This window comes from Elephas maximus, chromosome 23 (genome assembly GCF_024166365.1).
Source record: "Elephas maximus indicus isolate mEleMax1 chromosome 23, mEleMax1 primary haplotype, whole genome shotgun sequence".
NCBI classification, from domain to species: domain Eukaryota; kingdom Metazoa; phylum Chordata; class Mammalia; order Proboscidea; family Elephantidae; genus Elephas; species Elephas maximus.
Genome location: NC_064841.1, coordinates 364,894 through 391,818, shown reverse-complemented (window position 1 = coordinate 391,818; position 26,925 = coordinate 364,894). Strand labels below are relative to the sequence as shown.

General features: G+C 38.3%; 1 protein-coding gene across 1 annotated transcript in view; it reads right to left on the bottom strand.

Moving 5' to 3' along the window:
* The window catches only part of IFT80 (intraflagellar transport 80), a 147,906-nt gene that overhangs the window by 82,469 nt on the left and 38,512 nt on the right, over positions 1-26,925 (bottom strand). Inside the window, exons 6-8 of the mRNA XM_049867628.1 lie at positions 12,654-12,763; positions 7,617-7,706; positions 5,884-6,021 (exon numbers count right to left, since the gene is read on the bottom strand). Coding sequence (XP_049723585.1) covers positions 5,884-6,021; positions 7,617-7,706; positions 12,654-12,763 — 338 coding nt within the window. The remainder of the gene's footprint in view (positions 1-5,883; positions 6,022-7,616; positions 7,707-12,653; positions 12,764-26,925) is intronic.

The following is a 26,925-nucleotide window of genomic DNA, read 5'->3' as shown; positions in this document are numbered from 1 at the left end:
CAAAATCACTGGATAGATTTAAGAACAGAATGATGACAAAGAAAAGAATCAATGAACTTGAAGACACATCAGTACAAAATTATTCAATCTGAACAACAGAGGAAAAATAAATTGAAGGGCAAAAAATGAACAGAGCCTCCAGCACCTGTGGGATTATAACAAAAGACTGGGGTCTCAGAAAGAGAAGAGAGAATGTGGAGCTAAAAATACATTTAAAGAAATAATATCTGAAAACTTCTGAAATTTGATGAAAGACATAACCCTACAGACTCAGGAAGTTGAGAAAATCCAAAGAAATTCATGCTGAGATACATCACAATCAAATTTCCGAAAACTAAAGACAAAGAAAAAACCTTGAAAGCAGCCAGAGAGAAATGAGGCACCACGTATAGGGGAACAACAACTCAAACAACAATGAATTTCTCATCAGAAACCATGGAGCCCAGAAGGAAGTGATATAACATTTTCAAATGCTGAAAGAAAAGAAATGTCAATCCAGAATTCTATATTCATCAGAAATGTCCCTCTGGACCTTCTCAGATAAAGAAAAACTAAGAGAAGTTGTCATCAGCAGACCTGCTCTGAATGAACTGCTAGAAGAAGTTCTTCAGGTAGAAAGTAAATGAAAACAAAATAAAGAAAGAGCAACAAAAGGAGTAAATGTCTACATAAATACAACAAGCTACTATTCTCCTCGAGTATTTAAAGTTATGCTTGATACTTGAAAGCAAAAAGTATTACATTGATGTGGTTCTCAATGTATGTAGAGGTAACATTTAATATCATAAAGGAAGAAAGCATAAAAGAACCTAATTGGTGGTGACGTTTCTACATTTATTTCTATTAAAGTGGTAAATTGTTGATAACAATCGAATGTGATAAGTATATATATTTCAATCTCTAGAGCAACTAAGACAGGCATTTCATTTCGCTGTTCATGGGTTCACCCTGAGTCAGGAGCAGACTCAAAGACAGCTAACAACATACAATAATTAGTTTGGAGTAATGTACCTACAGAAAAAAATAAGAATTTCTGCTTTTTCAAATATTCATATCACTGATAAAGTTACATATTTGCACAGTAAGAAATGCATTCAAAACAAAAGCTAAATCTATTATTACCAGCTTCCATGCAATCCAGCTCCTTTCCACCACTAGAAACATTTCTTGGAAAACAAAACAAAACAAAATAACATTTTTCTAGGCTTAATACTTTGATAAGCAACCTGAAATTTTATACGATCATTCTTTGAAGCTTACACTAAAATAAACTCTTATCCTATTTCTGTCAAGGAAGCCTAGATAAGAATTTTTAATAAAATGGTGATTAAGAAACACTACACTCAACTACAAATTTGTGACTATCTCTCTACTAAATAAAATCTGTAGACAATGCTGTAGATCAATCCTGAGGACCAGATTCCTATAATAACTAGCACTGATATCCTTCCACAAAATCTGGTCTTGGGTAAATGATTACCATTATTAATTCAACAAATGAAGACTAAGGTGCGCCTGACCCAAGCCATGGTTTTTTCAGTCACATCATATGCATGTGAAATCTGGACAATGAATAAAGAAGACCGAAGAACTGATACCTTTGAATTGTGTTGGCGAAGAATATTGAATGTACGTACCATGGACTGTCAAAAGAATGAACAAATCTGTCTTGAAAGAAATACAACCAGAATGCTCCTTAGAAGCGAAGACGGTGAGACTGCATCTCACATACTTTGGACATGTTGTCAGGAGGGATCAGTCCCCAGAAGAGGACTCATGCTTGTAAAGTAAAGAGAATGACCCTCAAGGAGATGGACTGACACAGTGGCTGCAACAACGGGCTCAAGTGTAACAACAATTGTAAGGATGGCGCAGGACCAGGCAGTGTTTCATATATAGGGTCACTAAGAGTCAGAACCAAGTCAACGGCACCTAACAATGCCTTTAAGTCTTTAAGCCACAGCTCAAACGTCACTGCCTTTAGAAAGTATTTCCAATCAATGCCTGCAGGCAGAGTTAGGCTCTGTGACACCTCACAGTGCTTGTATAAGTCTCCTGTATAGCACTATGGTACAACCAGTTCCCTTCTGTGGCCTTTTGCCCTCGGTTTTTAAAAACACAATTTAGAGATTTCCTCCAAGTAACTGACAACCCTGAGATGCTGGTCTGGCTAGGCGGCCTACCCAGTAACTAACAAAGGAGCATATGGACTGGCTTATAAAAGCCCTAGAACACAGAGGCTCAGGTGGGGCTTCCTCGCTGGTGACAACATTTGTTCTCAGGAGGGTCATGCATCCCTGGGGACATGGAAGCACTGCTGGAATCCCTCTTGACCTCACCCTATTTGTCTCTTCTTTGTATCCTTTCTGGTTATAATAAATCTGTGACTATACATGGATACTCTCCATGAATCCTGTGAGTCACTACAGGGAATTATTGAACCCACAGGGGCAGAGACAGCCCACAAGGGCCGGTGTCTGCCTGTTTGGCAGTCTGAAGGACCGTGTCCTTTTAACTTGTATGCTCTGACCTAGCCCCAGGTGGCTAGGGATGAAAGAGAGAAGGGGCCAGTTGATCTAAAATGGAGGGAATTATATGAACTCCCAAGCTTGCAGCCAGCACCCTGGCCTAGCCCCAGGTGGCTGGGGAGGGGAGAGAGTGCTGCTTGGAGTGGCTGGCAACAAGGATGGAGAAGTGGGAAGGTGAGGACTGGATCCATTTCCAGGTAGGAACGGGACTTATGCTGATGCTTACCATGAAGTTAGCAATAAAGGTGGGATTTGCCCACCGTGCCCCCATCAATGCAAACACTTAACACACTGTACTGTAAGTTTTAAAGTCTGATTCTCTACCAGTTGTAACAACCTGAGTGACAGTCTTTACACCTTTTTCATTATTCTATCCCCAGGTTTTCAAACACTGTCTGATGAGTAGTATGCATTTAATATCTATTGAGTGTATTAATATATATTTAAAATATCAATCTCGAGCAGGAGATCAGTGGGATGCAGACCCCAAATTCTCACAAAAAGACCATACTTAATGGTCTGACTGAGACTAGAGGAATCCCGGCGGTCATGGTCCCCAAACCTTCTGTTGGCCCAGGACAGGAACCATTCCCGAAGACAACTCATCAGACATGAAAGGGACTGGACAGTGGGTAGGAGAGAGATGCTGATGAAGAGTGAGCTAATTATATCAGGTGGACACTTTAAACTGTGTTGGCATCTCCTGTCTGGAGGGGGGATGGAAGGATAGAGAGAGTTGGAAGCTGGCAAAATTGTCACGAAAGGAGAGACTGGAAGGGCTGACTCATTAGGGGGAGAGCAGGTGGGAGTACGGAGTAAGGTGTATATAAACTTATATGTGACACTCTGACTTGATTTGTAAATGTTCACTGGAAGCTCAATAAAAGTTAATAAATTAAAATAAATAAATAACTAAATGAAAAATGTAAAAAAAAAATTACTATGCTCAGAACAAGTCTAAATTTCTTACATATTGAAGATTAGATGCTAAAAAAAAAAATGGGATAATAATACCTACCTTTAAGATTGTGAAGACGCAATGAGATAATATACATACATATAAAGGGTATATAGCACATTCCTGGCATATGGTCAATGTTCAATAAATAGAAACTATGTAAAAAAAAATCAATCTCAATTCTCAAAAAAATCATTACATTCTATTCAGTCTATTCAGATGAATGTAGTAAAAGCAAAATTCTTCTAGAAAGTTTATTTTTCTAGAATATTTAACATTCTAAAAAAAGACTTGGTGCTTAGTGAGGTAAATCTTTAATTCAGTTACTCAGATCAACCTATTGCCCCAGTTTGAACTTAAAATATTAACATATTTCCATCTAAATAGCAAACTAAAATTATTATGCTTAAAGTTATTAATAAATTACACAGTATCTACTATTTTGTATAGATAATAGGTATAGAATAATTAAGCTATGGGATATTATAAACTATCTAGGGAATCAAAAATAATATACATGAAAGTAAAGTACATAAGAGCATAATAAATTGTGAAGATGGGACTACATATTTTATAGCATTGGGATCACTGGTAAACAATCAGAGGTAAAAGTTCCTAAGTGATGGGATGATTTGATCTAACATCCTGAGAAGAGACCTAGGGTGAGGAAAAATTAAGGAAAAAAAAAAATGAACTATGAACTGCCTATAAATGAGATCAACCTTGAAGGCTGGGTAGAACTCAGTAAGTTTAGGACAGAAGTGAGAGCATTCCATGAGAGGAGAACAGGACCGAGGACATTTGTCAGGGTCAGGAAAGATCCAAGAGCCAGTGTCCAGCCTGACTTGGGCACAGATACTCATCAGGGAGTTGGGGGAGAAAAGACTGAACGCATTTCATGGCACCAAGCTTCAGAGGGTTTCCAAAGCCAGACAAAGAACCTTATATTTTATGTGCTAGAAAATAAATATCCAGAATACTTAATACATCATTAATAAAGCTCTAAAAAAGTCTAAGTTAACTGTCTTATTTTGTATTTGAGGAAAATGAGCCACAGTTACGTGATCTCTTCGTAGCTAGGAGGAGTAGAGACAGCCTCGCTCACGATGCTGCTGCTTCTGGGGCATTGCAGACAGTGGAGAGTGGGGAGAGGCCACTGAGCTTGGCTGTCTGCCTAGGTTCTAAACAGAATTTGTATGAAGTATAGCATATTCTCTTTTGAGGAAAAATTCTCACAAGTATTTATTTATTTATTTTTTAATAATTTTTATTGTGCTTTAAGTGAAAGTTTACAAATCAAGTCAGTCTGTCACGTATAAGCTTATATACACCTTACTCCATACTCCCACTTACTCTCCCCCTCAATGAGTCAGCCCGCTTCCTCCTTTCAGTTCTCACAAGTATTTAAATATGAATTACTGACAAACAGAAAGATGTCCTTTGGTTCTAAAACAACCATATTTTTTATAATTAATTCCTTACCAAAAATATGCAACTAAAATTATTTTATGAAACATGTTGAGAGTAAAAAAAAAAAAAAAAAAAGTTTAAAACTACACTCTCCATATTGGTTTGGCATAAATTTTAATACTTTATCCATCCTTCAGAATCATGTTCAAAATAAGTACCTCCAGAAAGACAAACCGTGGAGAACATGCCTGTTCTCCACACTTAAAGAGTTCATGTGGTCCCATAAATCTGGAATTGACTGAACCAAGGTATTAAGAAGACGAACAAGAAAGATTCAGTCAGACGCATTCGCTGAAAACGCTTTTTAAAGACTGAGGGCCACGTGTGCTGCGCGTTCCACATTTACAGGGCCACGTGTGCTGCGCGTTCCACATTTACAGGGCCACGTGTGCTGCGCGTTCCACATTTACAGGGCCACGTGTGCTGCGCGTTCCACATTTACAGGGCCACGTGTGCTGCGCGTTCCACATTTACAGGGCCACGTGTGCTGCGCGTTCCACATTTACAGGGCCACGTGTGCTGCGCGTTCCACATTTACAGGGCCACGTGTGCTGCGCGTTCCACATTTACAGGGCCACGTGTGCTGCGCGTTCCACATTTACAGGGCCACGTGTGCTGCGCGTTCCACATTTACAGGGCCACGTGTGCTGCGCGTTCCACATTTACAGGGCCACGTGTGCTGCGCGTTCCACATTTACAGGGCCACGTGTGCTGCGCGTTCCACATTTACAGGGCCACGTGTGCTGCGCGTTCCACATTTACAGGGCCACGTGTGCTGCGCGTTCCACATTTTCAGGGCCACGTGTGTTGCGCGTTCCACATTTACAGGGCCACGTGTGTTGTGCGTTCCACATTTATAGGGCCACGTGTGTTGTGCGTTCCACATTTACAACAGCACATCCGTGGCTGCTCACCACGGTAACTTACCCCAGTTTTATCACACAAGCGTAAAGTATGAAACGATCCAACAGCAAATAACTCTCCACCTGGAGCCCAGGCAGCTGAGGTGATAGGGTGCTCGTGAGGTTGTGAGCTGTACAGCAGGCGGCCATAACTGTCCCACACCTACAAAAGCAAGTAATTCTTTTATCTTTTCTAACAGCCACCACATTATTACAAACAAGTTTGTCCTCTAGTAAAGTATCGAGACTTAGAAATCATCACTTTAAAATATTAGTAATTAAATACCTTTACTTTTGTTTTTGTTTTATACTCTCGTGCAAGGGGAAAAAAAAGTAGTGTTCCTTGAAACCTAATATCTCAAAAAGAATACATTTTATGATAACACCATAATTTCAGATTTTACTAAATCTTTCATTAAACATAAAATCTACCCATTTTAAGTCCTTTTAAATTTAATATTTAAAAAAAAATCAAGAAATGAGCAAAAGGCTTACTATTTTGCCAAAGAAGATATACGAATGGGCAACAAACACATGAAATGATGACTGACATCATTAGTCATTAGGGAAATGCAACTCAAAGCCATAGGGAAATGCAACTCAAAGCCACAGCGAACACCATTTCACCTCCAACAGGATGTCTATCATCAAAAGGACAGGAAACATTGACAAGGATGTGGAAAAACTGGGACTGTCATCCATTGCTAGTGGAATTGTAAAATGGTACAGCCACTGTGGAAAGCAATTCCTCAAAAAGCTAAACAAACATTACCGTATGACCCAGCAACTCCATTTCTAGGGACAGACCCCAAAGAACTGAAAGCAGAAACGCAACAGATACTCGCACAGCATGTTCACTGCGCCCTCTTCACAATAGCTAAAAGATGGAAACAACCTAAATATCCATTAATGGATAAACAAAATGTGACAGACATATGCAAAAACACAGCATTACTTAGCCATAAAGAGAAATGAAACTCTGATACATGCTACAACATAGATGAAAAAAGGACAAATATTATATGATCCACTTACATGAAATATCTAGAATTTGGCAAATGTATAGTGAGCAAAGTTTATTAGTGGTTACTAGGGCATGAGTCCTCAGGGAGAGTCACTGCTTGGAGGACACTGAGATTCTGTTAAGGATAATGGAAAAATGTGCAAATGGAGAACGGTGATGGAGAAGATAAGAAAAACGTAATTAATGTCACAGAACTGTACAAGTAAAAAATGTTGAAACGGCAAATGTTTTGTTATACATATTTTTACCACAATAAATTTTAATTTACTATTTTAAAGTTCTGAAATGTTTAGTTTTGTGCTTAAATTTTTTCTTGTCCAATAAGTGCTCTATCACCTTTCCCTAAAAGTGTTTATTTCAACTAAATTTCTTGTATTGTTACATTAAATCTTATTCTTTCCCACAAACTATCATGGTCTGAAGTAAATCAACTAGTAGCGTTGATTTTTTAGAACTTATTAGATTAACGCTGAGTCACTAAAATGAGGAACTATATGTTGCTACTTTTTAAATCAAATTCTATAGGTCAATGAGATCATCTTTATGCAATCAGCAATTTAAAATAACAGTTAAAATTATTAAATAACACTTTAAAATATAAAATAAAAATTTGCTAAATTACCAGTTAAAAGACATGGTTAAGGTGAGGAACTAAAAGAATATTATCATATGCTAAACACTTTTCACCCAAATTTGATTCTCTCAACCATATGATAAATTTAAACATTACATACCTTATATTTACAGTCTTCGCCGGCAGATAAAATAAGATCATTAACTGAGTTCCAATCTACTTTTAAAATAATGCCATCATGAGCCTTCCACTATGAGAGGAAAAAAGATATTAAATTACAACTTTAAGAGCACTAAGAAGTATTTTCTGTAAGAAAAGACACTTTGCTTCTTTCTAGTGATTCTTCTCGTGCCTTCCACTCAGGGGTTCCTGTCTTGTTTTTACAGCCATTGAGCAGTATGTCATTTGCTTGTTTCATTTCTAATTTACACTAATGAAGGCACCTAGCACCATGCCATCCACTATACAGCTCACATCCTCAAAAATGTCCTCAGTTTCCTAGATTCCACATGGAAAATCACTTGCTGTTGACTTACTTCAAGCTCGACATTTATGTGACAACACAGGAATGAATGTCATATACATACTTCAAAAAATGTTAGCTGAGTCCAAATCTTGCTGTCACCTTTGTGCAGCTGATTCCAATACTGATGTTGCCTCCTGGTGAACTAATTCTCTTTAGCTCGTACTTCATCGCGTCATCTTCAGAACTCTCTTCGTTCGGTTCTGCATATTCCCCTAAGCTTTCCTCTCTTTACCTTCACTTGTCCTGGTTCACAACTGGGCTACTCTGATAATTTCCCCCTGCATTTACCGTACAAGAAAAGGATGATGTTTTTCCACAAACACATATACGTTCTGAAGTCACCCATATGCTGGCAACCTAGAAAGGAAGCAAGAATGCCTTCCTGCACTTAAACTGATGTGCCCATTAGCTATTAACACACACGTAATTAAAAGCTGTCTTTCACCATGTTTAGGCAGAAGAACGTATCTAAGACAGAATTAACTTTCCTCGAAGACTATAAAGTACATTTTGAAGAATGAGCCAATTAACTTCATATAAAAGACTGACTAATTTTAAGGGCTCTCTCGACAAACCCTTCCCAACCTATTGATCTTATTGTATAAAGAATAAACTATTAAATTAGGGTCAAATAAGGTCTAAGAATAAGCAATAATTCGTAACTTGCTTTATTCAAGATATACAAAAGTATACATTTTAGAAACAAATGTTTTGATAATACATGTTAAAAAGCAGTAATTCTCCCAATTATCTGTCAAGTTAATCTAATTTCCTGGCATAAACTGCAAGGAAAAATATTACAAACACACACACATACACACAATGACTGTCAAGAGTTTCATTTTAGAGTTAGAAAACAAATTTTTGCATATTCAAGTTACGAGCAAAAAATGATTTAAATTTTATCATTTATTGTATTCTAAAGATATAACTTTGGATATCAATTTATATATGAAATACATATTTACATACTACATATAATACAGTCAATTTTCAATTATTTCTCAATTTATTAGGTATTTTGTGAGCAAAGAGCTACTTAAAGGCAGGAACGGTGTTCAGTTCCACTCTGAATGTCTCACGCCCAGCACAGTGCCTGGCGTAGAACAGGTATATGCTACATTTTTAATGAATGAATAAGTAAACCAAAGTCACTTCACTATAAAAACAAGTTCTGGGTACCCAGAAGAGGCCCTAAAAAGTCTTAAAGGAAATGAGGTATATACTTTTGAACTGCATTCCAAAAGCAAGAATTAATTACGCATTCCTCGTTGTGGACAACTCCGATTTGAAAATGTGTTTGTGCTCAAGGAGAACTGCTGCAGTTTTAGTTTTCCAAAAGGATTAAATAATTTGCATTAAATTACTAATTATAATTTAACTCCTCTTCCACTCTAGCTGAATTTTGGCAATGGGTGTTTTTTCTTCTCTCTGCTATGTCCTGGCCCAAAAGTTCTATTGAACCCCTAAGCCACAATTTAGTTCATCAATGGTGATAGAAGCACCTTCCTGAGTTTCATATATATAAGCTGATTACAAATATCTGAACAAATTTACAGAATTACAGGTATAAACTAAAAGATCAATCAACTTGCCTGTTTTGCTGTATAATTTTATAGCAGATTTTCACAGTGTAAATGATTGGTATGGAAGGACTTTACCTAAAGGCAGTCAGATCTAGTCCTCTTTTTCAGCTTCTTACCTTTGCCCAAATTCTTCCAACTTTCGTGGCCTCAGGGCAAGAACTTATATTTTCTATTTCTTTTGTTTGTCCCCAAAGTTCTTAGCAGAGTGTTCTGCACACAGTAAAAATGTAAGTGCATGTGGACTCTAGGCAATATATCCAGGTAGTCCCTCACGACCTGTTCCAGTTACGCAAACTGTACTTACAACCACCTGTTTAGTTTTGTTTTTTGGGTACATCTCATCATCAGTAATACATACTACATACAACGTTGTAGTGTGTAGTTTGCTGAAGTTATTCTCAGATGTTCACTTGCACACGTTCAAAGATGGGTACTGATAATAAAAAGGCAATAATAATAAAAACTAGAAAAAAGGAGGCATCTGACTTATGTCAGAAGTGACTTACGAAGGAGTTGTCAGTAAGGAAACCCTGGCGTAAGACAGGCACTACCTGTACAGCACAATACATACAAAAGTTGGAAACCCTGGCGGTGTAATGGTTAAGTGCTACGGCTGCTAACCAAAGGGTTGGCAGTTTGAATCCGCCAGGCGCTCCTTGGAAACTCTATGGGGCAGTTCTACTCTGTCCTATAGGGTCACTATGAGTCAGAATCGACTCAATGGCACTGGGTTTGGTTTGGTTTTTTACTCCCCCAAATCTAAATCTTTTAACTGCTAAAGCTGATGTTCTTCTTACAACACTTTTATATCTGTTGTAGCCTGTTAAGCTCGACCACCAAATCCCTTACCCATGACCTAGTCATTCTATACCTTGTCCCTAGCCTGCCTGGCTCTCATTTATTAAAGGCTGACAAAAAGGGTTTTATTTTTAGCACCTCTGAGACAATTCTGACTCATGGCGACCCCATGTATGTCAGAGAAGAACTGTGTTCCATAGGGTTTTCAATGGCTGATTTTTGGGGGACAGACTGCCAGGTCTTTCTTCAGAGGTACCTTTGGGTAGACTCAAACTGTTAACCTTTTTGGTTAGCAGCCAAACATGTTAACTCTTTATACCATGCAGGGGCTCCTGACTAAAAGGTTGAGATGACATAATAACTCATAATAACACAATAATATTAATAATAACCCACACCCAGTGCTGTTGAAATAGCTACTCTATAAACCAAAACCCGTTGCCTTGGAGTCGATTCCAGGCAAAGTAAAACTGCCCCATAGAGTTTCCAAGTGCCTGGTGGATTCGAACTCTGTAGTGAATGCTCACTATATGCCAGGACTGTCCTATGCACTTTGCAGTTTGACTCATTCAATCCCCACAACAACTGTGTCAAGCAGGTATTAGCATCACCAACTAAGAGATGAGAAAGCTGAGGCTCAAAGATATTTCATAACTTGCCTAAGGTTGCAGACACGTAAAAATGGAGAGAGGACTTAAACCCAGGAGACTAACTCCAAAGCCTGTCACCCACATATACTGTGTCACTAGCAAAATATAAACAAAATGATTCAACCTTTGAACACTGTAAACAAACACCAAAATCCTAGACATAAACTTAAAAGGTTCCCATAATTTGTCCTTCCCTGACCTGTCTCGACTGCCACCACTGTTTTACTTACTTTTGTGTGGTTCTCAGTTTGTCCCTTTCTGTCACATTTCTAAATGTTATGGATTGAACTGTTTCACCCAAAACTACATGTTGTAAATCCCAACCTCTATGCCTGCGGTTATAGTCCCATTTGGGAATGGACTTTGTTATGTTAGTGAGACAGGATTAGCGGAGGATGTGTCTTAAATCTCTTTTGAGATATAAAAGAGATTAAGCAAGCAAACAGAACTAGAGACGGGGGAAGAGAGAGGTCAAGTCACATAAAGATCACCAGGAGCAGAAGCTCAAAACAGACAGGGACCTTTCTCCAGAGCCAACAGAGAGAGAAAGCCTTCCTCTAGAGCCAGCGCCCTGAATTCAGACTTCTGGCCTCCTAAACTCTGAGAAAATAAATTTCTGTTTGTTAAAGCCATCCACTTGTGGTATTTCTGTTTTAGCAGCACTAGATAACTAAGACACTAAACAAATCATTTTTCCTGGTCCCTAGGCTTAGAACGAAGCCCTGGTGGCAGAGTGGTTAAGAGCTCAGGCTGCTAACCAAAAAGGCTGGCAGTTTGAATTCACCAGCCGCTCCTTGGAAACCCTATGGGGCAGTTCTACTCTGTCCTATAGGATCACTACGAGCCAAAATTGACTCGACGGCACACAACAACAATAACAGTAGGCTTAAAACAAATTTCCTTTTCCTCTTTAAGATTCAGCTCCTACACAGGAAATACAGGGTGGAGAGAAGGAGTGTGCTGTCATATTGCAGGGAGAGCAACTAGGGTCACATAACAATGTCTGTATAAGTTTTTGTATGAGAAACTGACTTGAACTGTAAACTTTCACTTAAAGCACAATAAAAATAATAATAACAATAAAAGACTCAGTTCCTAGCTTAACTATTCCTTTCTGAAAAGCACAAAATAAAATGTGAAATTGGACTATCTTTAAGGTAAATACTTAGTTTTGAATATTACACCGACCCCTCCTCCTCCACTCTAAAAGTCCTAAAATAATGACAGACTTAGAGCTCAAGTGTGTTAAACAGGTGAGGAGGAAGAGGAGGATAGTAAAAAACCAAGTCCGAACCAGCTCCTAAAATTGTATGATTTAGTCCTGTTTTGTCTCAAATCTATACATTGGAGACTGACCCTGCTGCTAAATTTAAACATGCTCAGTTTTGCCAAATCATGTGACTATTTTGTAATTCAAAATACATTTATGATTTACTGGTAAAATGTAAACTGAACAAGCGCACGTGAACTCTGATGGAAATACACCTAGATACTCCCTGTTCTGTAATAAAGGTTGACAAAACCACACACTTAAAGGCCTCAGACTGTAAAAAGACCACCCAGAAGAAAGGGACTCCCCAGAAAGCGTCCTCGTGCCTAGCGTCTGACAGATCCCAACAATGACGTCCGAGAAGTACCTGTAACACTTTGGCACTTGGTTGAAGAGGTTTGATGATCAGCTGCTTGCCTGCTGTGTAAAGGACCTTTTCTGAATCAGGGCCCCACGCTACTGAATATACTGGTGTTCCTGTAAAATGGAAGAAGAAAAACAGACTGAAAAACTTTACTTAAACCTTATAAGAAGGGAGATTGCTAAGAGGATCAAAGGACAGTGGAAAAGCGATTCGGGGTGTCACATCATCTCCTCCTTACTGAATGGCCCTTTCCAACTGCAGGACAGCCTGGTACTGAACTGGAGACTGGGTTATTATATTGGCCACCGAAAATCTGGGAGCAACTGACAAAGGACATTTTTAACTGATTTTGAACTTGCTGAGAAAAATACAGAGTTTTTAGAAATTCCAGATAGTCTGCTATGGAAATCCATTCAAAAAGAAATAAATACACTTCATATTTAAGATATAAACAGATATCAGAAAACTCTCAGTTTACCATTTTCCCATCATCAACATCGATCATGGTTTAAACTGACTCAGTATGTAAGTTGACGTAAATTTTCTGTATGAAAATACACATGATACATGCACTTTATGGGTTAATTCCCACCCTGATGCTGCAACAGGCAACAGAAGCCCCTCCCGCCTGCTGTTTAAGCAGTAGTCTAATGGGCAGAAAGCACCCACCCCAAAATTATCTCTCCCTCCTACCTACAAATTTATGAATGGCAACTTAAATACCAGAATAGGAGAAGTTTTGCTAGCTATCAGGGTAGCCTAGCCTGAAAGCTAGGATGAGAAGGGCTCAAACATTCTGTAACCAAGATAAAGGTGCTTCCACTTCCACAGGGAAGGTGCCAGGTACATTTACCTGACATACTACATATAAAATACATTAAATGGGACACTGTTTTCAGTTTCGTAGGATAGCAATTTAGCGAGTCTATTTTTTAACTCGATTAAATTTAAAGACAGTTTTTTTTTTTAAACTCAATTACTTTCTAGATTACCCAATATGTTCTGTAACTTTACGTAAGCCTAGTTTTAAAAAATGGACATTATGTCTATTAAAAGACATTAATTACACGGCAGTAAATAATTTGTATTTTGCTCCCTGACCCAGCTATCTACTCATTAAGAAAGTAAATCAAGGTTCTACAACTAATCTATGAAATATGAACTCAATTATATTTATAGAATCAAGCTTTTAAAAATCGTCCAGAACCCTTAAGTCAGACTGTTACAGCAGCTGCCTGTCTGTGAATGAATAAGTGAGTGAATGAATGAAACAAATCTCTCAAGCATTTACTCTCTCAGTAAAATGAAATTTGACTTTGAGGATTTATGGACAATCAATAGGATTTAACGGTTTATTTAAGCGGACAATCCAACTAGCACCGTGATCAACAGGGAATAAATTTCAGTAAGACAAATGTGTTTGTTCAATTGGCAGCCTACTTTTTTTGTGCCAATTTCTTCCCAACCAAACATAATTCGATTGTGAGCAAGTCCCAATGGTATAGGCTTTAGAAAGCCTACTTTAGTAGTCCAAGAAGCCCTGAAGCATGCCTTCCACATTTTAGGTCAGATGCTATAATGGGTCTAAATATCCAGTTCAGTCGTTGGCATCTAAGACAGTTCTATATAAAAGAAACTCGCAGGAATTCTTCCCAAAGAAATGGCCAACCTCAGAAAGTTTTATTTCTTCCTCTACTTGTTAAGCACACTCTCTGGGAATAGCAGGAACTGACCTGGGCTTCAAGAGTCACCTCCAAATAAACAGAAATCAACTCTAATAAACTTCCCAGAAAATGTAGGTTAAAATTTCAGATATTTGAAATGTGGTTCTCGGCAAGGACTGGAAAGGGAGTATGGGGGAGAACAGCTTATTTTTTAGGGTAGTAGAATTATAGGTGTCTTCTTTATTTCTGTTATTATAGTTGTAATTTACACAAAGTAAGTAAATATATTTTAATTTATGGGCTACCAAATCTTCGTGAATACACTAAGTATAAAATTACACTTTCCTGAGGAGTGTACTAACCCATGACAAACATCTACCCACAAGGAAATAATTCAGTAAACACAACTCCCATTGGGTTATACAGGATGTGACTCTAGCTCTTTAGTTGTGGTAAAAGGCATGGTTTGGGTATAGGATGAGGAGCTAGGGACTCTTTTGTCCTCTTAACTAACTGAATTTATAGCCCCAGCAAGTCAGCTGTGTCACCATTTTCTTGCTTATAAATTTTTCTTCAGAATACTTACCAGGACATGGAGTTAGGATATGGAAATAATTCGTTTCATGTTTATGAAACCATTTCTTTTAACAATAATAATGCTAAAGAAACAGGTATAACAAAACAAGCTATAGAGGAAAAAGTAATCCCTTTGTTATAACAAGTGGTTTTGTTTTTGTTTGTTGATTTGTTTGTAGTAAAAATGTAGATTACAAAACATTCGCCAATTCAGCATTCCCCACATACAAAATTCAGGACAAAGGTCACGTCATCATGTTGTACAACCATCATCCCATCCTTTTCCAGATAATTCCACCACCTGTAACAGAAACTCAGCGGCCCCTAAGCAAAGACTCTCCCTTTCCCCTGAGGGAGGACTTGTTACCACTGGTAACCACAAAGAAACTTTGGTCTCTATACATTTGCCTGTTTGAGATAAGTGGGATCATACAATATTTGACCTTTTGTGACTGATTTCTTTCACTCACCGTAATGTTTTCAAGATTCATATACATTCTAGTATGCATCGGGACTTCGTTTTTCTTTATGTATAGTAATGGTCTGTGCTGGCCACCAGGAGTCAGAATGGACTCAACAGCAACTAACAGCAACAACAACACTTCACTGCACGTACACACCTCATTTTGTCGTTTGTTCACTCATCTGTTGGTGGACAGACATGCAAGTTGTTTCCACCTTTCGGCTACGTGGACACTGCTGCAACGAACATGGGCGAACGAGTTTCCGTTTGTGTTCCTTCTTCCAATTCTAGTAGCAGTTCTATGTTTAACTTTTTTTTTTTTTTTTTGCTTAGAGTTTTTATTAGGAATAGATGATGGTTTTTCTCAAAGGCTTTTTGGTGATTATTATTATTATTTTTTAATTGTGCTTTAGGTAAAGGTTTACAGCCTATGTTTAATTTTGGAGGAACCACCAAACTATTTTCCACAGTGGCTATACCATTTTTAATTCCCACCAACAATGGACAATTTCTCCACATCTTTGCCAACACCTGTTATTTTCTATTTTTTTGAACACAGTCATTCATTGTGGTTTTGATCTGAATCTCCCCAATGACTTTGAGCATTTTTATGTTCTAGTCTACCATTTGTATATCCTCTTTGGTGAAATGACCATTCAATTCTTTTGTCCATTTTTTTGATGGAGTTGTTTGTCTTTTGTTGTAAGATTATGCAGTTCTTATTCTGGATATTAAATTCTTACCAGATATATATGGTTCCCCCAAATTTTTCTCTCCCCATCTGTAGGTTGTCTCTTCACTTTGTTGATAAAGTCCTTTGATGTACAAGTGTTTCATTTTGATGAAGTCTAATTTCTCTATTTTGCCTTTTGCCACTTGTGCATTTGGTGTCATATCTAAGAACCCATTGTTAAAAACCAGGCCCCGGAGCACTACCCCTCTTTTCTTCCAATAGTTTTATGGTTTTAGTTCTCACACTTAGGTTCTTGATCCATTTTAAGTTACTTTTCATATATGGTGTGTGGTACAGGCCCAGCTCCCAGGACCAATTATTAAAGAGATTATATTTTGCCTGTTGAATGGACTTGGCATTTTTGTTGAAATCAACCAACAAAAGATACATGCGTTAACATGTGTTTTTTAGCCACATTCCTTAAATCAGAATACAAGGAATGGAAACAAACATGGAGTCTTTTACAATAAATAAGTAACCCTAAATAAAATCAATAGCTAAGTCTCATTAGTTCAATCCTTCTTAACCATAAAATTTCAAAATGTATATAAAATCAAAAACTAAGGCAAGTCTTCATTATATTCATTTCCTAAATTTTTAATAAAGTAAGCATGAAACTACTGTATACACATTTTCTTTTTCAAAAGGAGATATACTACATAGCTTTAAGACTTCCAGTTTGGGTGTTCTGATGAAGAAGAGCATTACGGAAAGTGGACGAGGGGGCATCAGGGAAAATAACGGCTGCTATGAGGAGGAAATGCATCCCATTAGCATTTGAAACAAATCCTTAATATTTAAAATGTTTTTTTAAATGACTCAAGTCACTAATTATTCCCAGTGCTACACTTCACATTGCAAAGTCAGTATGGAAATAACAAATTTAGCCTTCAGACTGAATTATTTTAAAACAATAAGTTTAGCAAATTATGGAACAAGATGTTACTAATTTCATTATTAACAAAAAATTTACTAAAGCACTTAATAAAAAGTTTTATAATGATTAAATAAGTTCTTTCTTTTTATATTGGGAATTTTTATTTATGCTCCATTTCAGTTAAGACATTGAAAAAGATCTTGTTTTTCTGACTTTGTACACTAAGATCATGTGACCTTTTTGACATTTTTTTAAGAAACCACATGCACCTGGGGTTGGGTTAAATGTCAGACCCTTATCTCTCTGTAAAACAAATTATCTAAATTCTTTCAACCTGTTGAAGGCATTTTAAACCACAGGAGACAAAAATGTATTTCGATTGTTTTAAGGAAGTACATGTTCAAATATACCATGTTTTTCACATTCATACTATATCCCCTAAAATATGCTGCTTTTGCATGTTTTGAAACAAACTCTTCACTACTGTAATGAAGCATTAGCTCTTTGCCCTGAATGCACTATTAGCCAGTACTGAGTGAATATACTGCTGAGAACACTGTCTGGTTCTAGAGCAGCACTATCTGTTCATTACTATCACTAGAAGTTATTCTGTAATGCAATAAGCAACCATTTCCTTATTGTGTTGTTCATCATAGCAGGTACTCTTTTTTTTTTTTTTTTTGTGCTAAATCATCAAGAATTCAAAGACCAAGAATTATTTCCCCTTCATTCTGCTTGTAGGAGACATACACTAACAATGGGTAATCAAATGGAATTTATTCCAAAAAAGCAACTTTTTGGTTATGTAGGTCACTGGATCAGTACAGAGAGTAAATTTAAATGAAGCGATTGTTTCCTTAGTTTCTATTCCTAGCCACCTCTTCCTTGGGGATCTCAACATCCCCCAAAGATTCACCTTTCACTTTCAAGCAACTTATTTCCAAGTTAATATTCTAGTCTTTACCTCCAAACTCTACTACAACATTTTCACTTGCCCTAGATACATCTTCCCAACAAACCTTCAAACTCTACATATTCAAAACTATCACCCCTAATTTATTTCTCCCTTTGAATTCTCTACGGCTTACAGGGTGTTCATAGTCTCAGCTACTGGGAACTATTCACTTTTTTCAATCACAATCGTTACTGTCTCTGTTCAAGCCTTCATTAACACTTGTAAAGAACATTTCAGTAACCTCCTTAACTGCCCAGCCCATTTAATCTTTATCTCCTCTGATTTATCCTACATATTTTACTGTTAAGGTAATCTTCCTAAAAGATAGCCCTTAACTCTTACTCAGCTGCCCTGGTGGCACAGTGGTGAAAGTGCTCGGCTGTGAACCAAAAAGGTCAGCAGTTCGAACTTGCCAGCCACTCCGTGGAAAAAGATGTGGCAGTCTGCTTCCGTAGAGATTACAGCCTTGGAAACGCTGTGGGGCCGTTCTACTCTGCCCAATGATGGGGTCACTAAGAGTCGGAATGGACTGGACGGCAACGAGTGCCGGTATATGCTTACAGGATAAGCTCCAAACCACTTTATTCAGCATTCAAGACTGCCAGTGTTTTGGTCCCTCTGGCAGTACTATCCCTCACACAGCCTGCACCCTGGCCAAAGGGGTCCACCACTCACCTGACTTCCATGCCTCCCTCTGATCCTGCTAACTTCTCCCATAGCTCCACTCCAATGTCAACAAGTCAATTTCCTTACCTCATTTCTTCATTATTCAAAATTTCAGCAAAAAATGCCGCAGTGCTTTCCAGGAAGCCTTTCCAATACCCCCCTTCTCTCCCAAACACTAATCTCTGCCTTCCTGTCCTCCCATAGCACCTATACCAATGAGCACATTCTACTCTGCATTAGTTATTTATATTTCCAATTTACCTCCTTTTCCAAATTCATGGCAGGCAGGTTCTGTGTTTTGTCACTCCATTCCTCACAGAGCTTACCCAGCATTGTATGACATTAAGTCCAAATTCCTACATCTTCAATATGAATGATAATTAATGCTAATTTTTACTAAAGTATTATGGAATCAGAGAGGAGTAACTATCTGTTACTCCATAATGCTTTCTAAATAATCCAAGACAAATTTAGCATAAAGAGCTCACTACTGAAAACTAATATAGAATATTTGGTGAATTTGGTAAGCGGAGCATTCAAAAGATCAAAATATATCTTGATTGTGGTGGTAGCTACATGACCATATGCATTTACTAAAACTCATAGAACTACATACTTAAAATAAGGTGAATTTTATTGTATGTAGAACATATCTCAATATGCCTGACTTTAAAAAAATATATCATTCACAACCATTCTGAATGAACTTTATATAAGTAAAATATACAAGCATATATTATAAATAAAAATAAAAACTTCTCAGACCTTCAAAGTTTCTTTCCTGTTCGGCATCATTAGCCCTAGGAAGATGAAAATCAAAACCATGATATACCATTTCACTCCCACTAAAATGGTTAAGACCAAAAAACAGAAAACAACAAATGTTGGCAAACCCACTGAACCCACTGCTGTCGAGTTGATTCCGACTCATAGCTAATGTTGGCAAAGACATGGAGAAATTGGAACTCTTATCCATTGCTGGTGGAAATGCAAAATGGTACAGCCACTATAGAAAACAGTTTGGTGGTTGCTCAAAAAGTTAAAAACAGAACTACCATACCAAAAACCCACTGCTGTCGAGTCGATTCAGACTCATAGTGACCCTACAGAACAAAGTAGAACTGCCCGATAGAGTTTCCAAGGAGCGCCTGGCGGATTCGAACTGCTGACCTCTTGGTTAGCAGCCGTAGCACTTAGCCACTATGCCACCAGGGTTTCTGGAACTACCATATGACCCAGCAATTCCACTCCTAAGTATATATCCACAAGCAATGCAAATAGACACGTGTACATCTATGTTCATTACAGCACTATTCACAATAGCCAAAAGGTGGAAACAACCATGATGTCCATCAAAATATGGATAAACAAAATGTGGTAAATATACAATGGAATATTACTCAGCAATAAAGAGAAATGAAGTCCTAATACATGCTACGACATGGATGAGCCTTGAAAACATTAATGCTGAGTAAAATAAGTCAGTCACAAAAGGGCAAATATTGTATGGCCCATTAATATGAAATATCTAGCCAAGGAAAATGTATAGAAACCAGAGTTTACTAGTGGTAACCAGGGGTAGGGGGGGAGCGGAAGAGACATTGTTTGGGAAGCACTGAGTTTCATTTAATTGAGATTGAAAATTGTTTACTGAATTCCAAGTTTTACAATAATTCAGGCTCATGTTACCCATTTTTTGCCCAAATCAACAGTTTCTCTCCCCAAAAGGGGCAGGAGTCCCCATCCCCGCCTGCCTTGACCTTCTTACTTGAGCTAGGTCTCAGTAATTCAGATTTACAATAAACCTCAAAACTTGTAGCCTTTAATAAATCAAACTTTATATACAATCAAGAATTTTTCCTTCTGGGTGTCATTATAACTTAACTTCTCTAACAACTTTTCCCAGGGATAAACAGGAAAAGTCCATGCATTATTAGAAAAGTGTAGCTCGAACCAATGATTTAAAAATTCAAAAATTAGATGCATAGTTTTATAGTAAACTTGTGATTCGTAATAGAAATGATTACTCAGTTGACATTTTATATACAGGCAGTCCCCAGGTTAGGAACCTCCAACTGACGGGCAACTCCTACTTGCCCTTTAATGTTGTGTAAATTATATCTTTTGCCCTCACTTTGAAACACTGAACCAACCCCACTCACAACAAAGTCCTCATCACAATCACTTTCATTTGCTGCAATGTGGCTTTTAAATCAGCTTCTAAAAGGCTCCAAGCCTTTTCTTGCGCTAACCATAAACCTGTTGCTGTCGAGTCAATTCCAACTCATAGGGACCCTAAAGGACTGAGCAGAACTGCCCCATGCCCTTTCCAAGGAGCACCTGGTGGATCTGAACTGCTGACCTCTTGGTTAGCCACCACAGCTCTTAACCACTACACCACCAGGGGCTCAGTAAGAACCCTATGCACCCGTTCCGATTTCCCTACGAATTCAGCTTAAAGACACAGTTATGAACAGATCTCACTCATTCCTGGGGACTACCCATAATTTAATATTATTCAGTAACCTCAGAGATAACAGAAACCTTGAGTGAGAACCATAAATAAGATTAAAATAAGGCAAAAACTTTAGTCCTTTCACAGCCATTTGATGTTAAGGATATTACAGCTATTCGGAATGCTGATGGATAATAGTTTTACATGATATGATGAGTGTATAATAAAATTACCTGTATTACATGACATAATCTGTATTTTAGCTTTTAAGAAGCTTCTATTTGCCCATTTATCTAGGAAAAAAAAGGGAGGGGGCGCACTATCATCCCTCACCAAAATAAACACAATACATAAAAATAAAATCAAAATGAGTAACAGACTTAAATGTAAGGGGTAAAAACTACAAAACTCTTAGAAGAAAACCTAGATCTAAATCTTCATAACTTGGATCAGGCATTGGCTTCTTGGATGTTACATCAAAAGCACAGCAAACAAACAAACAAAAAATAGATAAATTGGACATCTCAAAACTTTTATGCTTCAAAAGATACATCAAGGCTTGAACAGACATTTTTCCAAAAAAAACATAAAGAAATGGTCAATAAGCACATGAAAAGATGTACTTAAGAGGTTCTGAGTTTTTGTCAGGGAGTTGAAAATATTCAATAGTCTTCACCAACACCTTACTTCAAATGCATCAATTCTTCTTCCTTATTCATTGTCCTGCTTTTGAATGCCTATGAGGCAGCTGCAAATACCACGGCATTGGTCAGGGGCACCTTAGTCCTCAACGTGACATCTTTGCTTTTTAACACTTGAACTAGGTCTTTGGCAGCAGACTTGCCCAATGCAATGTGTCTTTTGATTTCTTGACTGCTACTTACATGGGTGTTGATTGTGGGTCCAAGTAAAATGAAATCCTTGACAACTTCAATATTTACTCCTTTACCATGATGTTTGCATGCAAAAGCTGGACAATGACTAAGGAAGACCAAAGAAGAATTGATGCCTTGGAATTATGGTGTTGGCAAAGATTACTGAATATACCATGGACTGCCAGAAGAACAAATAAATCTGTCTTGGAAGAAGTACAACCAGAATGCTCCTTAGAAGCAAGGATGGTGAGACATCATCTCACATACTATGGACATGTTATCAGGAGGGACCAGTCCCTGGAGAAGGACATCATGCTTGGTAAAGTAGAGGGTCAGCTAAAAAGAGGAAGACCCTCAATGAGATGGACTGACACAGTGGCTGCAACAACGGGCTCAAGCATGACGAGGACAGCGCAGGACCAGGCAGTGTTTCATTCTGTAGTACGTAGGGTCGCTCTCAGTCGGAACCAACTTGATGGCATCTGACAACAGCAACATGGATAAACACTAACAACATGTTATGCTAAGTGAAAGAGGCCAGTCAAAAAGGACCACAGATTAAATCAAAGTCTCAAAGGAACTGGTCTACAGAGCTAACAGCCTACGGAAGCTACAGACTCATCTACCCAAGACCAGAAGAACTAGATGGTGGCCCACCACCACTACCAACCGTTCTGATTATGGCCACAATAGATGGACCCTGACAGAATGGGAGAAAAATGCGGAACAGAACTCAAATTCCTTAAAAGTCCAGAATTATGGACCAATTGAGACTAGAGGAGGACTCCCTGAGACTATCACCCTGAGATACTCTTTAAACCTTGAACCAAAACTATCTCCTTAGGTCACCTTTTAGCAAAATAACACATTGGTGCACAAAATAAAGGACATTATTTGCGAGTGTAGTGCTCCCTTAATAAACCACCTATATACAACTCAAAAGTCAATGCTATTAGCAAATGTTGACACACTGTGAAAAACATAACTAATGCCACTGAACAGTGCATGTAGAAATTGGTCAAGTGGGAACCTAATCTGCTGTGTAAACTTTTACTGAAAACACAATATTATTTTTTAAAAAAGGATAACATATTGTATGATTTCATTTACATGAAATAGCCACAAAAGACACATTTACAGAGACAGCAAATCAGGGGTTGCTTGGGGCTTGGGCTGGGAGCAGGGATTGACTGTAAATGGACACGCGCGGAATTTGGGGGTGATGAAAATGTTCTAAATCTAGATTACGGTGAGGGGTGTGGAACTCTACACATTTATTAAAAACCACTGACCTATACACTTACAATGGGTACATTTTATGGTATGTAAATTCTACCTCAATAAAGCTGCTAAAAAATAAAAAGTAAAACTATATTTAGATATAATTTTTCACTTATTAGACAGGCAAACATCACAAAGTGTATTGACACACTATGAAGAAAAATAGGAAAAACGGGTAATGGTATATATTACTAGCAGGAGTATAAGTAAGTAGACCTAAGGGCAACATGGCAATGTATGAAAATTACATATATACATAGCCTTTGGCTGAGCAATTCCACTTACATCCCTACATGTACTACAGGATGTACACATAAAATTACTCAATGCAGTCCTGTTCGTAAGAGCGAAAAACTAGAAACCACCTAAATATCCATTAGTAACATAATTTAAAAAATTCATAAATTCACACAGGATGTAGCTCTATGAAGGCAGAGATCTTTCTTTGTCCATGAACGCATCACCAGCAGGCTAAACAGAGATTTGTTAATGGGATGAATTTATGTAATAAAATAATATTCAGTCATATAGAAGATGAGAAAGATTCTTATGTACCAATATGGAACTATCTCCAATACAGTTCACAATTCAAGTGAAAAAAGCAAGTAGCATACTGTAATAGGTACAGTACGGTATCACCTGCTTCATAAAAGAAAAAAGAAGAGAGGAGGGGTCAAGATGGTCCCTCTCACAACAAAGACCCGAAAAAACAAGCGAATCAATTATGTATACAATCTAGGAGCCCTGAAAATCACAGACAAAGTTGAAGAGTCAGACTGAGCATTAGGGGGAGGGCGAGACAGTTCAGACTCAGCGAGGATTTGCCTGACCTGACCTGGCTGGCACCCTGCAGGCTGGATCAGCTGGTGCGCATGGGCTGAGGCAAGCAGTAGCACTCCAGAGAAACCAAGTGGCGGAGAGTCTGCACGAGCCTCCGAAACCAGGGAGAAGCAGTGCTGAATCTGCGAAAGTTAAGTGCAAGCATCTAACCTACCACACAGAATCAAAATACCCTCCCCTCTCTGGGAAGTACCTCTGTGCCATTCACCTGCCCCCCTCGCTCTGCTCCAGTCCTGGTCTGGATTCAGCGATTGCCACACCACCTGGGCCGGAAGTGGGATCCGTTGGGTGCCTCGAGCCATTCTCCCAGCTTTGGAGAGGGAACGAATTAACAAACAAGGAAAAATAATCTGCCAGCTCCCCTAAACCAGAACCTCAGGACGCACAGCCCCTTTACCTAGGCAGAGGCATAAGTAGTCCACAGACTTTGAACGACTTTCACCCCTGCTTAGACCTGTGTGGGCCCGTTCATTAGCGCAGTACAACAGAGTATATACCTGAAGCCTATTTTCAACTGCAACAGCTAAAGGGGAGTGGCAGATTCATGACGTCTGACACCACCCTGCCCATTAAGCAGGGTCCTCACCTACCCACATCAGGGGCCTGAGAATTGGTGGCTCTACCCACTCCATCTAGCCACCTGCAACAGAGGTCCCAGAGTACGTGGTGCCTCCCAGTTCTTACAGCCAACAGCACTGGGTGCCCAAAGTCCATTTGCAAAACCCACCTACCTGTGTGCTGTAGGGAACAGGGATACACCTTCCACCCAGGCACTCAGGCAGCAGTCAGCCCCCTAGTTTGCTCAGCACGTAACCCCCTACTGCAGTCAGATACCTGTGCCTACTCCAATCACCCATACATAGCCCTGCCCATCTAGAACTGCAGGTGAGAGCCTGAACCACACACTCAGTGACTGACGACCTGGACACCTGAGCTGAATCCGCACAAGAAAAGTAAACAGACTCCTGGGCTCACATACCTAGTAACAGCTTTAACCACCTGGTGACAGGACATGAGAGCTTCAAAGACGCCAATAATCAAAATAGGTCACGTGACCAGACTATTTGAGCATATCGAAACAAAATAGAACAAGAAGCTAAGACACAGTAAGCAAACATAAAGTAAATAAATATAATAACTTATTGATGGCTCAGAGACAACAGTCAATATCAAATCACATAAAGAGGCAGACCATGTGGCTTCAACAAGTGAACAAAACAAGAAGCCAAGAAACCTCCCAAAGGAAGAGAAAATCTTGGAATTACTGGAGGTGGAATTCAAAAGATTAATATACAGAGCTCTTCAGGAGATCAGGGAGGTCAGGCAAAATGCAGACCAAGCCAAGGAAGACACAGACAAAGCAACAGAGGAATTTAAGAAAATTATACAAGAGCTGATAACATATTTAACAGGCTGCAAAAATCCATAGAGAGACAGCAAATAAAAATCCAAAATATTAACAGCAAGATTTCAGAACTAGACAATTCAACAGAAAGTCACAGGAGCAGAACTGAGGCAACAGAAGTCAGAATTAGTGAGATTGAAGATAAACCACTTGACACCAATTTATCTGAGGAAAATTCAGATAAAATTTTTTAAAAATGAAGAAACCCTAAGAATTATGTGGGATTTTACCAAGGGGAATAACCTACGAGTGACTGGAGTACCAGAACACAGTGGGAAAACAAAAAACACAAAGAGAATTGTTGAAGATTTGTCGGCAGAAAACTTCCCTGATACCACGAAGGATGAGAAGATATCTATCTACGAAGCTCATTGAACCCCACACAAGGTAGATCCCAAAAGAAAGTCACCAAGACATATTATCATCAAACTTGCCAACACCAAAAATAGAGACTTTCAGAAGTGGCTAGGGATAAAGAAAAAGTCGTGTACAAAGGAGAGTGAATAAGACTAAGCTCTGACTAGTCAGCAGAAACCACGCAGGCAAGAAGGCAATGGGATGATATATACATAAATCCTTGAAGGAAAAAAAATGCCAGCCCAAAAATTACATATCCAGCAAAACTGTCTCTCAAATATGATGGTGAAATTAGGGCATTTTCAGACAAACAGAAGTTAAGGGAACTTGCAAAAACCAAACCAAAATTACAAGAAATACTAAAGGGAGTCCTCCTGTTAGAAAGTCGGTAACATCAGATAACAACCCAAGACTAGAACACAGGACAGAACAACCCGATAGTAACCCAGACAGGGAAGGTACAAAAATAAATCAAAGCTAAAACACTGAAAATGGGGAAACAGGGACATCAATCTAAAAAAGATGGCAACATTAAAACAAAAAGGGGGACTAAATAATGTAGTAATAGATCTTTCATATGGACAGGAAGTCAAGGCCATATCAAGAAATAAAAGATGGGTTTAAACTTAGAAAAACAGGGGTAAATATTAAGGAAACTACAATCCTACACATCAAAATAAAAAAGAAGGAAAACATAAAGACTCAGCAAATACGAAATCAACAAGGAAAAGAAAATACATGAAGAAAAATGACTCAGCACAGAAAATTAAGTGGAACAAAAAAAACTGTCAACAACACACACACACACACAAAAATCCAAGTGACTGCAGTAAACTCATACCTATTAATAATATGCTGAATGTAAATAGACTAAATGCACCAATAAAGAGACAGAGTGGCAGAGTGGATTAAAAAACATAACCCATCTATATGCTGCCTACAAGAGACACACCCTCAACTCAAAGACGCAAACTAAAACTCAAAGGATGGAAAAAAAAAAAAATACATCAAACAAACAACAATAAAAAAAGAGCAGGAGAGGCAATATTATTGTCTGACAAAATAGACTTGAAAGCAAAATCCACCAAAAAGGATAAGGAAGGGCACTATATAATAATTAAAGGGTCA